This window comes from Eleutherodactylus coqui, chromosome 7 (assembly GCF_035609145.1).
Source record: "Eleutherodactylus coqui strain aEleCoq1 chromosome 7, aEleCoq1.hap1, whole genome shotgun sequence".
NCBI classification, from domain to species: domain Eukaryota; kingdom Metazoa; phylum Chordata; class Amphibia; order Anura; family Eleutherodactylidae; genus Eleutherodactylus; species Eleutherodactylus coqui.
The window spans coordinates 198,524,500-198,539,222 of record NC_089843.1 but is presented as its reverse complement, the minus strand read 5'-3'; the positions used below and the strand labels follow the sequence as shown (position 1 = coordinate 198,539,222).

General features: G+C 43.4%; 1 protein-coding gene across 1 annotated transcript in view; it reads right to left on the bottom strand.

Annotated features, from left to right (window-relative positions):
* Positions 1-14,723, bottom strand: part of TMPRSS9 (transmembrane serine protease 9) — a 174,302-nt gene that overhangs the window by 51,073 nt on the left and 108,506 nt on the right. Inside the window, exons 6-8 of the mRNA XM_066574235.1 lie at positions 4,584-4,625; positions 1,126-1,239; positions 417-588 (exon numbers count right to left, since the gene is read on the bottom strand). Coding sequence (XP_066430332.1) covers positions 417-588; positions 1,126-1,239; positions 4,584-4,625 — 328 coding nt within the window. The remainder of the gene's footprint in view (positions 1-416; positions 589-1,125; positions 1,240-4,583; positions 4,626-14,723) is intronic.

The window sequence follows — 14,723 nt, the reverse complement described above, 5'->3', positions numbered from 1 at the left end:
CCAAAGCAACTTAACTAAAGCTATTCACCATGCCCTAGTCAACATACCCTTACAATGTAATATACCTATTCACCATAGTGAACATACCTTTATATTAACCCTTTCCAATCCACTGTCTGACGTCTAAAGACATTCTGATTTGAAGGCTGTACAGCTCCGATGTCGGAAGACATCCGGCAGGGTATGCTTACTGTATATCACTGGCCGCTCTGTTGTCGGGGGCCTCTCCAGCATGTCCCATACCACAGTACTGACTCTAGCCAGCAGATGGCGCTATTGTATAATGGCAAAAAGAGAAAACCCCCTAGGAAACCCTGAAGCCAAAATTGGATTGCAAAGGGTTAATCTTCATTTACTATAGTTTACTTCTACTCTTTGCATAACAATAAATGGATGGAAAACCCAGCTTTACTTACTCATTGAAGCAGTGAGCTGCGGACACCAGCCACTTAGCACTTATTATGGTGGCTCCACAGAAGTGTTCATTGTTCTCTCGGAGGCTGACCTGCCATGGAAACTCCCCTTTTGAAGCATCTGATCCGCCAACTATCTTGTTGGCTTTTTGCATTGCAGGTTGAGTACCACAGTCTGAAGGAGCAGTAAGGAGAGAAGCGTAAGTTACCACTGACTAACTCATAGTCAACTAACTAAGGTCCTCGGCTCCTTCACATTGAATTCAGGAAATTTTAAATCCCACAAATCTTTTTAGGCCAAGAAGAGTGAAGGATCTCAGCAGAAATGCAAATAAAAAAATATTTTCCAAAAATAAAGATGTTATAATGCAAAAATGGAAAAATATAAGAAATATATAAATTTGGTATCTTAACCATACCAACCTCAAAAAATTTTTAATGTCATTTACACTGCATGATGGACGCCATTCCAAAAAAAAGGCAAAATTGATTTTTTCTTTCATCTTCAAAAATTTATAAAAGTTAGACACTACATAATGCAGACTACAGCTACAAATAAAGTGATGGCTTTGGAGTTGAAAAGTGGAGATGATAATCCCAAAAATCGTCACGTCCGTAGGTCCAAATTGGCCGCATCTATAAGGGGTAAATAATCTTAACACTAGAGTTAAAAAATGCTATATTTTCTGTCAATTTTCAAAGACAAACTCACTGCAGTTCTTCTCATCTGATCCGTCTTTGCAGTCGCGGACATTGTCACATTCTGGGTTTTGTTTTACAATGCACTGACTGTTCTTACAGGCAAATACTTGAGGTGGACAACTTCCTGTGGAGTCATAACAACGCAGCAGTAAATGAGTATACAAGTAACGACTTTGGGGTGTACTAAATGTAATGAGGACCAAAGCTTAAATATAGAACAAAAAATAAGGGGGACATACATATTAGATGAGTCATCTGTACCTGCTAATTTTGGTAGCATCAGGCATATATTCGACATACATTATATGGCCAAAAGTGTGCAAACAACTTTCTTTATTAGGTTTGGCACATCCAGTGGAAACAGATGCATAAAATTAAGCGTTCATAGATGAACTGACTGCCTATTTACATGGGCTGACTATGGGCAGGTTTTTACGTCTGCGTAAACTGAACAATGAATAATAAGCCAACTAATCATCATTCGTCATTGGCCGTTTTTTTGAGCAACAATAGCTCAGCCAGGAAGCATAGCAGTAGGGGAAACCAAATGCTAAAGCTTGTTGTACGTAAAAACACCTACGCTCCGTTGCATCTCTAACTTACTCTTGAAATAACATCAGTAAAAGGACGATGCATCAAGAGTTTCATGAAATGGGTTTCCATAGTCAAGCAGCGATCACCATGACGAAAGCCAAGCATCGGCTAGAATGGTATAAAACATGGTACTACTGGGCCTTGGAGCAGTGGAAACATATTTTTGGTACGATGAATCATATATACACTACCGTTCAAAAGTTTGGGGTCACCCAAACAATTTTGTGTTTTCCATGAAAAGTCACACTTATTCACCACCATGCGTTGTGAAATGAATAGAAAATAGAGTCAAGACATTGACAAGGTTAGAAATAATGATTTGTATTTGAAATAACATTGTTTTTACATCAAACTTTGCTTTCGTCAAAGAATCCTCCTTTTGCAGCAATTACAGCATTGCACACCTTTGACATTCTAGCTGTTAATTTGTTGAGGTAAGCTTGAGAAATTGCACCCCACGCTTCTAGAAGCATCTCCCACAAGTTGGATTGGTTGGATGGGCACTTCTGGCGTACCATACGGTCAAGCTGCTCCCACAACAGCTCAATGGGGTTCAGATCTGGTGACTGCGCTGGCCACTCCATTACCGATAGAATACCAGCTGCCTGCTTCTGCTGTAAATAGTTCTTGCACAATTTGGAGGTGTGTTTAGGGTCATTGTCCTGTTGTAGGATGAAATTGGTTCCAATCAAGCGCTGTCCACTGGGTATGGCATGGCGTTGCAAAATGGAGTGATAGCCTTCCTTATTCAGAATCCCTTTTACCCTGTACAAATCTCCCACCTTACCAGCACCAAAGCAACCCCAGACCATCACATTACCTCCACCATGCTTAACAGATGGCGTCAGGCATTCTTCCAGCATCTTTTCATTTGTTCTGCGTCTCACAAACGTTCTTCTTTGTGATCCAAACACCTCAAACTTGGATTCATCCGTCCACAACACTTTTTTCCAGTCTTCCTCTGTCCAATGTCTGTGTTCTTTTGCCCATCTTAATCTTTTTCTTTTATTGGCCAGTCTCAGATATGGCTTTTTCTTTGCCACTCTGCCCTGAAGCCCAAAATCCCGCAGCCGCCTCTTCACTGTAGATGTTGACACTGGTGTTTTGCGGGTACTATTTAATGAAGATGCCAGTTGGGTACCTGTGAGGCGTCTGTTTCTCAAACTAGAGACTCTAATGTGCTTATCTTCTTGCTTAGTTGTGCAACGCGGCCTCCCACTTCTTTTTCTACTCTGGTTAGAGCCTGTTTGTGCTGTCCTCTGAAGGGAGTAGTACACACCGTTGTAGGAAATCTTCAATTTCTTAGCAATTTCTCGCATGGAATAGCCTTCATTTCTAAGAACAAGAATAGACTGTCGAGTTTCAGATTAAAGTTCTCTTTTTCTGGCCATTTTGAGCGTTTAATTGACCCCACAAATGTGATGCTCCAGAAACTCAATCTGCTCACAGGAAGGTCAGTTTTGTAGCTTCTGTAACGAGCTAGACTGTTTTCAGATGTGTGAACATGATTGCACAAGGGTTTTCTAATCATCAATTAGCCTTCTGAGCCAATGAGCAAACACATTGTACCATTAGAACACTGGAGTGATAGTTGCTGGCAATGGGCCTCTATTCACCTTTGTAGATTTTGCACCAAAAACCAGACATTTGCAGCTAGAATAGTCATTTACCACATTAGCAATGTATAGAGTGCATTTGTTTAAAGTTAGGACTAGTTTAAAGTTATCTTCATTGAAAAGTACAGTGCTTTTCCTTCAAAAAATAAGGACATTTCAATGTGACCCCAAACTTTTGAACGGTAGTGTATTATTTTCGTTAAAGGGGTATTTTGGAGACTATAGGTTTTTCCGAATTTTCACCCATCAGCTGGATAGGTGAAAACTGATAGATCAGCGAGGAAGAAGTAATCCTGCCTTGAAAAATAGGGCTATTGGACCCAACCGATCTATCAGTTTTCACCCATCCAGCTGATGGGTGAAAACTCAAAAAAACTTTTAGTCTCTGGAATACTCCTCTAAAGGTAATATTAAGACATTTTACACAATTGTATGCTTCAAAATTTGTTGCGACTGCTTGCGTAATGCCCTGTCCTGTTCTAGCATGACTGTGGACCTTACTTTGTGCCCTTGAGCACAAAGTGGAGTCCATAAAAAAATGGTTTGACGAATTTGGTATGGTTGAGCAAGAGCAGCCTGACCTCAACTGGGGAAACGGACTGTGAGCCAGACTTTCTCATCCAACATCAATTGCTGACATCACAATGCTTTTTTGGCTGAGTGTGCATAAATTTCCACAGACACACTCTAAAATCTTGTGAAAGTCTTTTAAAAATAGTGAAAACCATTACTGTCACAAATATGCCCAAGGTTATGGAGAGGGATGACCAACAAGTTCATCTAAGTATGATGGTGAAGACACCACATACTTTTGGCCATATAGTGAAGCTTTTAACCTGATGATAATGATGACAACTGATGTTTCTCCCAACTCCACCATAAACATACACTCTTGGCTTGGCATGCATGTTTATTTCAATAGGAAAACTGTATAAGCTGCTTGACACCTGCGGCAGTGACTTATCCTCTGCGGGATCAACTGATCAGGAATGGTAAAATCTGAGGGACAATCAGGAGGCCCCCATACACGAGATCCCTGGCTAACCCCTCTAAAATTTGCAGGTTTGGACAACTTTCACATCAGATTTATGACTATTTTTTATCTTAGGATTTGTAAAGATGCAACATAAGTACAAATGGTGGGAAAAAAGATACACATGACATGTATAAGCTGTATCACCAACACTCAAACTTCTAATAGCTGAATTCACAAAGATTTTCTATTTAATAACCAGACAGAAATATGTAATTGTCTTACCTGACTTCAGACCTAGAGAGTAGTAGGATAGCCCCTTAGTATCTGCATTTCAGGTGGAGAAATAGCAAAAGAATAAAACAAGATTAGTGTAATTACATTACGAACTGTTGGCATTTAGCTCTATATACTTATGTCATACTGATCAAGTACACATGGATTCAAAGAAATGCTTGTGGTGAGGACCAGAATTTCGAAACCACAAGGGATGTAGCTTCACGGTCTTGAAGAAGGCCTGAGGCTGCAGCGCTGTGCAAATGTATAATTTCTTTTTTTTTATAATACTGGATAACAGAAATGCACTTCAAATTTTTTTCCTGTCTCAAAATAGTTCAAGTACCCTAATTTTGGGTCAAGAAACATGAATATGACATTAGATTTTGTTTATTAGCTCTGGTTTTTAAGATATACTAATCTCAAAACAAAGTACTAAAAATACGCTTGGAAGTTCTTTCTTTTCTCACAATGCCTAAACTACTCCAAATCATTGGGACGGCAAACGGTATTGAATGTATCATTTTGTGCAACCATCTACGTAGGTTTACAGCACATGAATTGAAGACAATATGCTGTGCCAGTGCTTGTCCTGATCTCCTAACTGGACACCAAAATATTGGCGATATGCAGTCTTTATGACGGGGGGAATTCGACGTTTCACCTCACCACACGTAACAAATATTTTCAGAAGAGTTTTTACAATTACGTGGCATCCTGGATTCTAACCTGAAATTACGGGAAAAAAACAAGTTGGAGAAAACGTAATTGCATTTTTTTTGTAATATATGCATATTAATTCTAAGATTTAAACATTACGGTATCTGATTTGCATTTTAGTTATTCAACTACTTTACTATATATACTATTATTTATTTAATGATTTCACTCTTCTAACCTTGTGGATCTGAATAAAGGTACATTTAACTTAAATGGGCTACATCTCAGAGCCAAGAGCTAACTATCTGCGTTGGAACCTACATTCAGAGGTTCAGTCTCAGATCCAGCACAAAATGAGATCGTGAGATCTCTGAACCATTCCTCCAAAATATCACCAACTGTCTGTCCACTGTCTCTAACACTATGTCCTTCCTTTTTCTCAAACTAAACCTCTCTAAAACTGACCTCCTCGTCTTTCCGCCTTCCAACCGACCTCCCCGCAACATCTCCATTCCAGTGTCTGGCACCATCATAACCCCCAGATGGCATGCCTGCTGCCTTGGGGGTCACACTGGACTCTGACCTCTCCTTTATCCCCCATATCCAATCTCTTGCCCAAACATGCCACATGTACCTCAGAAATATTGCTAAAATACGGCCATTGCTCACCACGGAAATGCTAAAGACACTCGTGGTCGTCCTCATCAACTCCCAGCTTGACTACTGCAATTCGCTACTCATCGGCCTCTCCCGCACCAGACTCGTTCTACTCCAATCCATACTAAATGCGGCAGCTAGGCTCATTTTTCTATCCAGTCGTTATTCAGACGCCTCTGCATTATGCCAGTCACTGCATTGGCTGCCCATCCACTGCAGAACTAAATTTAAACTCACCCACAAAGCTCTGCATGGCGCCACACCACCACACATCACCTCCCTCCTGTCCGTACACCACCCAGCCTGCTCACTCCGATCCGCTAACATACACAGACTAAACACCCCTGTATTACGAACCACTCATGCTCGCCTCTAGGACTTCTCCAGAGCAGCACCCATTCTCTGGAATGCTCTACCACAAGGCATCCGGACAATTTCCGACGCATGAAATTTCAGACATGCCTTAAAACGCACCTCTTCTGGGAAGCATACCAAATCTCCTGACCTAGTCTCCCGCCCCTCCCTATGGCTTCCCACACCTTCCACCCGGCCTATTGCATACGACCTCTACCCCTGCACCTCCTTACCGCCCCACCCCGTTTGCCTTATAATAACTGATGTCCACATGAAATCCCATACTGCCTGTGCTCCCAAGGCCTTGCTCCCCCCCTCACCTCCTGTACCACCGCCACCCCATTTGTTTTAAACTGAATGTACCTCACATTGTAATTGTTGTATTGTTTTGCATTTATCCCATGCTTGAAAGCGCTGCGGAATAAATTGGCGCTATACAAATAAAGATTATTATTATTAAAATACTGGAATAGCGCTGCATGCATCCAGTAAAACGCTGGGCAGCTGAGTGAAAGCCGAACTGACCCATTATAGTGGATGGGGTCCATTTGGGTCTGTTTGGTTCTGTCATAGGACGGAGCAGTTTGTAAGGTAAGGTAGAGCTGAACATTATTTGTCATTCAACAAATTAAATCACCATTTAGGAACGAACAGTGTGGCATTAGGATATACTCCTGTCCGCCCATTCCACCTTCTCCCTTCCACTTGGGTCTTATCAACCTATGGTGGGTAAATAACTGCAAGTTCTTCATCCTTGTATGTACAACAAAGATTGCTGGCAGCAAATAGCTACAGCTTTGAACAGACATGAGAATTAATTATCAGTTTGGGATGTAGACTCATGCCATATAAACATACATCTTCATGCACTTTATGAGCTATATCTGTACAACTGCTTGTAACTTCATAAGTATGCTTCAATGTATAAATGCATGCACAGCAGACAAAGTCAACAAAGTCCAAACACCAGAACTCTGACCAAGGCGTGTTTTTCGTGCCAGAGATGGTAGGAGTATCTTAGACACCGCAGATCTTCTAGAATTTTCACAAACAACAGTTGATAAATAGGGCCGGCTCTGTGGGCAAAATGGTTTGTTAGCCCCTTCCCACAATTCAGCATACATTTACCTTTGTGGCACTGTTTGCATGGTGTAGCAGTGCAATTATGGAAGTAGCCACTAGGGGTCTTGAAATCCGGTAAGTGTGGGTGTACCCTCAATGTACCCTTGTGGTTATGATAAAATAGAAGAATAGATAAACTTTTTCAGCTGATCATAACAACAAGTGTACTATGCAACATAGCATCTTTTAACAACATAGAACATTGAAATTGATGGGCTAAAGCAGCAGACGATCACCCTAGATTCTACCCTTATCATCTAGCAACAAGAAACTGAGGCTACTTTGGGCACAGGCTCGTCAAAATTGGACATGTGAAAATTAGAAAAAAAAATCAGCTTGAGGCAGATGTAGCAGCAGGGAATTCTTTTAACTAGCGGGGGTGAAGGAAACATATGTAAAGCCCTTCCCTGAAAAAGAATGCAGGCGTGCCGGCAGAGCATTGTTTTCAATGGAGCCACCGGCAGCAGCCACGGCTCCATTGACAACAAGCACGCAGCTGTGTTTACGCGTGTTTTTGCTCGTACCTAGGTGTGGATGTATGTACGCACCTAAGTACGCACCAAAACACGCTCGTGTGAACCGACCCTTATTGCGTTTTTTGGAAGGCAAAATGCTAAAAATTAGCATTTTGCCTCGGTTTTTTAGAATTTTTTTTAACGCTTTTTCCCATGCAGGACAAAAAGCGAGTTCAATTTATTGTACACGTCGTTACGGACCAAATATGTGTGATTTTTAAATTTTTTTATGCTTATATGAGAAAAAGCATAAAAAAAGTTTTTTTCACATTTTTAATTTTTGGTACTTTATTTTGCTCTTATTTTTACACCATTTGTGTCCCTCTGAGGGACTTACAGTGCAGGACTAAAGATCGCTACGATAAGGCATGGTAAGACTTCTCTCCTGCCATGCCTTATTGCTTACTATAGCGATCTCAGGCACTGGCAATACATGACTCCAGTATCTGGCGTCCTGTTACTATAGCAACCAGCCAGGCTTGTTATCACGAGAGCGCTCTCCCTCTGTGAACCCTTTCCCTGCCACGATCTACTTAGATCGAGGCAGGGAAGGGGTTAACAGCGGGGGCGCATCTCCGATGCCCCCCGCTGTCTCAGCGGGACGCAGGCTACTAGTGACAGCCGGCTCCCGCTGCGGGATAGCGCAAGATCTTCTATGGTCTCGTGCTATCCCTATGATGTAAGGGTACGTCATTTTGCGGGAAGTACCCCGCTCCCATGACGTGGGGCAGGGAGGGGTTAAAGCCATACCCGAACCCAAGTCTTGCTCTTTGCTGCAAAACAAAAGTACAACTCATGCCACAAAAAAATTCTTCACAAAGCAACATTGACAGAAAAAGAAAAATGGCAAAAAAAAGCGTGAAAAATAAAAAAACATGCCAGAATTGTAGATTTTGTTAATTTTGCCTATAGAAAAAATTGGAGTACAAAGTAATCAAAATATTATATGGTCCCAAAGATTGGATAAATGAAAACTACAGTTCATCCTGCAAAAAAACATGCCCCCATCGAGCTCCATAAATTAATAAATTAAAATGGTGTGCGACCCGAAGAAGAATGTTATCACATTACTTGCATGCTGAACGCCGTAAAAATAAAATACAAATCCAAAATTGGCCAAAAAAATGTTTCCAATCACCCTAAAAAAAATGATGAAGCGTTATTCAATACTTTATACAAGCTCTCGTATGGCTATAGCTGGTTCTCTATACAATGTTCCGGTGGGGTGTACAAACATGCACAACGGGGTTAAATGTGACAATATATTCTCCCATTAAGGTAACGTATACTCGGGTTTATACTAAGACTTCAGGCATCGTGTACACAGCTTTTATTGTTCTACCCTTAGAATGCCACGTGTGCAGCTCTGTAATCATTTCTCAGTCATTTTTTTAGCTTTTTTAAAATATTTTTTCATTTACTTCAATCGTTCCTGGCATCAGTATAAAGGACCGGCGCCCCTCCGCCTCTGCTTAGATTACAGGAGGGAGTTGGCAGGCATTCAGCAGATTTTCTACAGCTGCTCCTTCTATGCCTGCTCTGCACCTCTTAAGCCTATTGATGCAAGCTGTTGTTCAATGGAGGGAAAAATGTATTTTTAATATAAAGGTGCATGCAGGACTTTTAAAGGAAAGTTTCCAAACGTGAACTTTTTAACCCCTTAAAGACCAGGGTGTTTCAGTCCTAAAGGACCAAACTCCTTTGAACTATTTTACGCATGTGGTGGTTTTATGGCCTTTTTACTTTTCTTGGTTTGCCAAAAGTAGTTTTGATACTTTTTTCTCTTTCCTCACATACAGGACTGTATTTTAAATGCTTTTTTTTCACGCACAAGGTTTTTTCTTTTTGCAGAAAGTCAGGGTCCGCAGAAAGACCCCTTGCCTGTTGGACTAAGTCCTCAAGTGTTTTCTGACTCTTCTGCAGATTATTTTTTTCCTCAACAAGTAGTAATTTGATCAATCTAAGAGAGGCAAGCGTACACTCATTTTCCCATTTAAGCAGGAACTCGGGATTACAGATTCTCCTAGGTGGGAAAATTGGGATACGAAGTCCCTTAGGGACAATTTTATGTTCTTTATATTTGTTAAGTCTCTGAATTTCCCACCAATTTCTGACATGTTCCTTGTATTGAACTTTTAGGTCCTTAAAGAGTTTGTGCATATTCATCTGCGTTTTTGGTTGGAACTCTCCTTCTGAGAACACTGAACTTGCTTCCGATAACCATGAATCAGTATCTAAATTAGTAGCAAGGAAACCTGCCATTGGTCTCAAATAAACTTTTCACTGAGGCAGAAAATTGTCTGTAAATTAGTTAGTAGAAGTCCTTCACAGTTACAAACACCTAAAATAATCTTTTATTTATACTAGTCAAAATCTTGGGCTGACAAAGACAGACTCACAAAAAACACATCAAAAAAACTTCCCACTCAAAACCATGTTATAGGCAGTAGGCGGCACTGCCTGTCACCATAGCTGCTTAAGGGTGATAGTTTCAGATTTGTCGCAGTTGTCCAATCATGCCAATTGGCAAGCACAGAATAATTGATGGACTGCCAGCTCAAATCAATCAAGTAACCTGTTGAGTGGACAATATGAACAAAAATGGATCCCTGTTTTTGTTTTGGTGGTAAATAATAATTATATTCCCAAACGTGGATGTTTCAAGGTGCGATCATCAAGGTTAAAATTATGATGACTTGAAAGAAGGATCTTATTTGTATCAATATATATTTATGGTTCCAATATCAGAAAATTTTGATTAAAAATCATGTGGGTTCGTTTCGACGCGTTTCTGTGTCACGTGCAGACACTTCATCAGGAACCAGTATGTTATGTATTCATACCAACTATCTGATATATTAGTAACACTTATAATGTGTGATGAGAGCTGAGGTATATAATCAGATCAAGGTAAGTGACTGGAACCATCGACCGTACTAGAGCTCAACTTTAGATAGATTTCTACTAGGAGACTCTGTAATCTCGAGTTCCTGCTTAAATGGGGAAATGAGTGTACACTTGCCTTTTTCACACACAAGAAGTTTAGGAATCAGAACCTTTTCAACTTTTGCGACGTGACCGGGCCCCAGTTCGCATACGCGGAGTTCGGCCGTAGTACCTGTCGTGGCTCTGGACACTCATTGGAATGGGTAGGACTAGAGATGAGCAAGCACCAAAATGCTCGTTACTCAAGTCGAACTTTTTGTAATGCTCAAGAGCTCGTTTCGAATAACGAACCCCATTGAAGTCAATGGGAGACTCGAGCATTTTTCAAGGTGACCCATGCTCTGCATAGGGGAGGTTGTGTGATTCACCTGAAAACATCAGAAAGTGATGGAAACACCACAGAATTGGATATGTAACAGCAGGGGCAGCATGCATGGATGCATCTGAGGCTCCCAGGTCGCACTATTAAGCCAAATTGTGGGCAAGAGCCTGGTGGTCCTCCCTTTAACAATTTAATTGGGCCAGACCATAATGAGCAAGACACATGTGCTGGCACATCTTAGCTAAGCACCACACTAAGTAGAACGAAGGCCAATCACCACCCGCGGGTGACACACTGCCTGTTCTCCTGTGTTACATGCTGGCATTGCTGTCCAATCCCCCCCAAGACGCAGGCACGAGCCTGCATCCACAGCATACTGAAAATTTTCCCAGTGCAGCATCCAGCTGTCCCCATCGCCTACTTCGCCGACGGGAGCTCGGCGACACCATAGGCCGGTCCTTCCGGCTCCAGATGTCTGATGGACTGACGCCACCCCTGCGCGGAGCGGCACGCGAAAGGGGAGCGCCCCTTTCCTCTCGTCCTGGGGGTTAGGGGTTAACCCGCCTTTGTCCAGGAGTACTGGGTGAGAGCTGGCGGTCTTTGACCTATTTTCTCAAAGCGCTGAGAAGGAGTGGGGACGCGCACACTCGAGTCAATGCACCGCAACCGCCCCTCTGCCGCCTCTTTTTGGGGCAGAGCCACAGAGTCCCCGAGTCCCAACTCTGCCTATCCGGCCGCAGTAGCTGGCGGGCAGCCGTCTGACCCAGGCACCCCCTCCAAATGGCCGGGCATACAACGACGCCTCTGCCGGTTGAGGAAGCGTGCAAAGAGAAAAAAAAAAAAGGAAAAAAAAATCGCCTAACACTCCACGGTAGGGCCAAAACTCCGTGCGCCAGGGGACGACCAAAGTCAGAGAACCAGTATGAGGAAAATCCTGGGCAGTCCAGGCCGAGCGACGATTACAGGAAGGCGGAAGGAGCAGGCCTGTTTCCCCTGATAGGGCAGACGACAATAAAATAAGACCTCGCAAAACAGCACGACGAACAACTTGTCGGGGCTAATGGAAAAGAGCTGTGGTCTTTGATGCATTTTCTCAAAGTGCCGCCTCCCTTGGGAATTGCTGATAAATTAACATATGATCATAATTCCGATGCCACCTCCTTCACAAAATTTCATGAGCCACAAACGTGGGCATAAAGGGGACTCAGATGCCAGTACTTCTACATATCTCCACAAATTAACAACCCATTCTAAAACAAAAGATTTTATTACCCAGAGTGCAGGTGAACCCCTGAAAGATTTGTTTACCAAGAGTGCAGGTGAAACCCTGAAAGATTTGTTTACCAAGAGTATAGGTGAACCCCTAAAAGAATTTGTTTACCAAGAGTATAGGTGCACCCTTGAAAGATTTGTTTACCCAGAGTGCAGGTGAACCCCTGAAATATTTTTTTAACATAGAGCTCGTACTTGCTTAATGAGATCCAGGTGTCGGTCCACCGACAGGCAAGCTAGCACCTGTCCCAGCCCCTGCCTCTCCCCAAGGGGCTTTTTAACCAGTGCCCCAGGGAAAGACAGCATGTTCTATGAAGAAATTCATTCTGTCTTGGTGTCAGATAGCTAGACACTGCGCTGGGATACATTTGTGGATTCTGTGGGCGTATGAAGCTGGAACTAGCACGTTTGCTGAACTCTAGTGGTGAACCTCTTCAAAATTGGGGGCGAGAACCTGGAGGCGGCCCTCAGAAATTTTTTTTTGACAGAGCCTGGGGGCAGCCCTCAGAAAAAAGGTTTTCATAGAGCCCTTTGGCCCTCTGAAGATTTGGCTGTTCAGCGTGCTGACATGCCGGTTTAAGAGGAGGAGGAGGAAGATCAGAGAAGGATAGACCAAGCTACTTCTACCCTTTTTTGGGGTGATAGAGGGTGGATGGTTCTCCAGTTCCAGCTTAAAGATACTTTATGTTAAGCTGCTTTCCACTAGTGGAGAAGAGGAGTCTGGGGAAATCCAGGCGTTGTTCATCCTAATAATTGCAAGTGTGTTGGCGCTGTCAGTTGACAGGCGGGTACACTTATCAGTGATAATTCCCCCAGCAGCACTAAACACGCTCTCTGATAACACATTAGTGGCAGGGCAGGCCAGCACCTCCAAGGCGTACAGCGCAAGTTCGTGCCATGTGTCCAGCTTTGACACCCAATAGTTGTATGGAGCAGAGGGATCACGGAGGACGTTGGTACGGTCGGCTATGTACTCCCTCACTATCTTTTTACACTATTCCCTCCAACTCAGCCTAGACAGGGGAGTGGTGACACAGTCTGGCTGGGGTGCCATAAAACTGGCAAAGGCCTTGGAGAGTGTTCCCCTGCCTGCGCTGGACATGCTGCCTGTTCCCCTCATCTCCCCTGCTAGTTGGCCCACTGAACTACGTCCTCTACCGCTAGTGTTGTCAGATGGGAAGTTTAGTATCAGTTTTTCCACCAGGGCTTTGTGGTATTGCATCACTCTCGTACTCCTTTCCTCTTCGGGAATGAGAGTGGAAAGGTTCTTCTTATTCTGTGGGTCGAGAAGGGTGAACACCCAGTAATCTGTGTTGTCCAGAATGCGTCTAACGCGAGGGTCACGGGAAAGGCAGCTTAACATGAAGTCAGCCATGTGTGCAAGAGTTCCAGTACACAACACATCGCTGTCCTCACTAGGAGGATGACTTTCAGTCTCCTCCTCCTTCTCCTCTTTAGCTCATATACGCTGAACAGATGTGAAGGAAGTAGCATGGGTACCCTCTGCAGTGTGGGCAGCAGTCTCTTTCCCCTCCTCCTCCTATACGCACTGAGAAACAGACCTGAGGGTGGTCTGGCTATCAAGCGATGTATTATCATCCCCCATCTCCTGTTCTATCTGCAAAGCATCGGTCTTAATGCTTAGCAGCGACCTTCTCAGCAGGCAAAGCAGCGGGATGGTTACGCTGATAATGGCGGCATCACCGCTCACCATTTGTGTTGACTCCTCAAAGTTTCCTAACACCTGACAGATGTCAGACATCCATGCCTACTCCTCTGTGAAGAAGTGCGGAGGCTGACTACCACTTCGACGGGCCTGTTGCAGCTGGTATTCAACAATGGCTCTACGCTGCTCGTAAACCCTGGCCAACATGTGCAAAGTTGAATTCCAGCAAGTGGGCACGTTGCACAACAGTCAGTGAACTGGCAGCTGGAAGCGCTGTTACAGTGTCCTGAGGGTGGCAGCATCTATGGTGGACATTCTGAAATGTGCACACACGCTACGCACCTTGCTCAGTAGCTCAGACAATTTGGGGTAGTTTTTAAGAAAGCGCTGAACCACCACATTGAACACGTGGGCCAGGCATGGCATGTGTGTTAGTCTGCCAAGCTGCAGAGCTGCCACCAGGTTACGCCCATTTTCATACACGACCATGCCTGGTTGGAGGTTCAGTGGTGAAAGCCACAGATCTGTCTGCTCTGTCAAACCCTGTAACAGCTCGTGGGTGGTGTGCCTCTTGTCACCTAAGCTCAGGAGTTTCAGCATGGCCTGTTGACGCTTCCCCACGGCAGTGCTGCAGC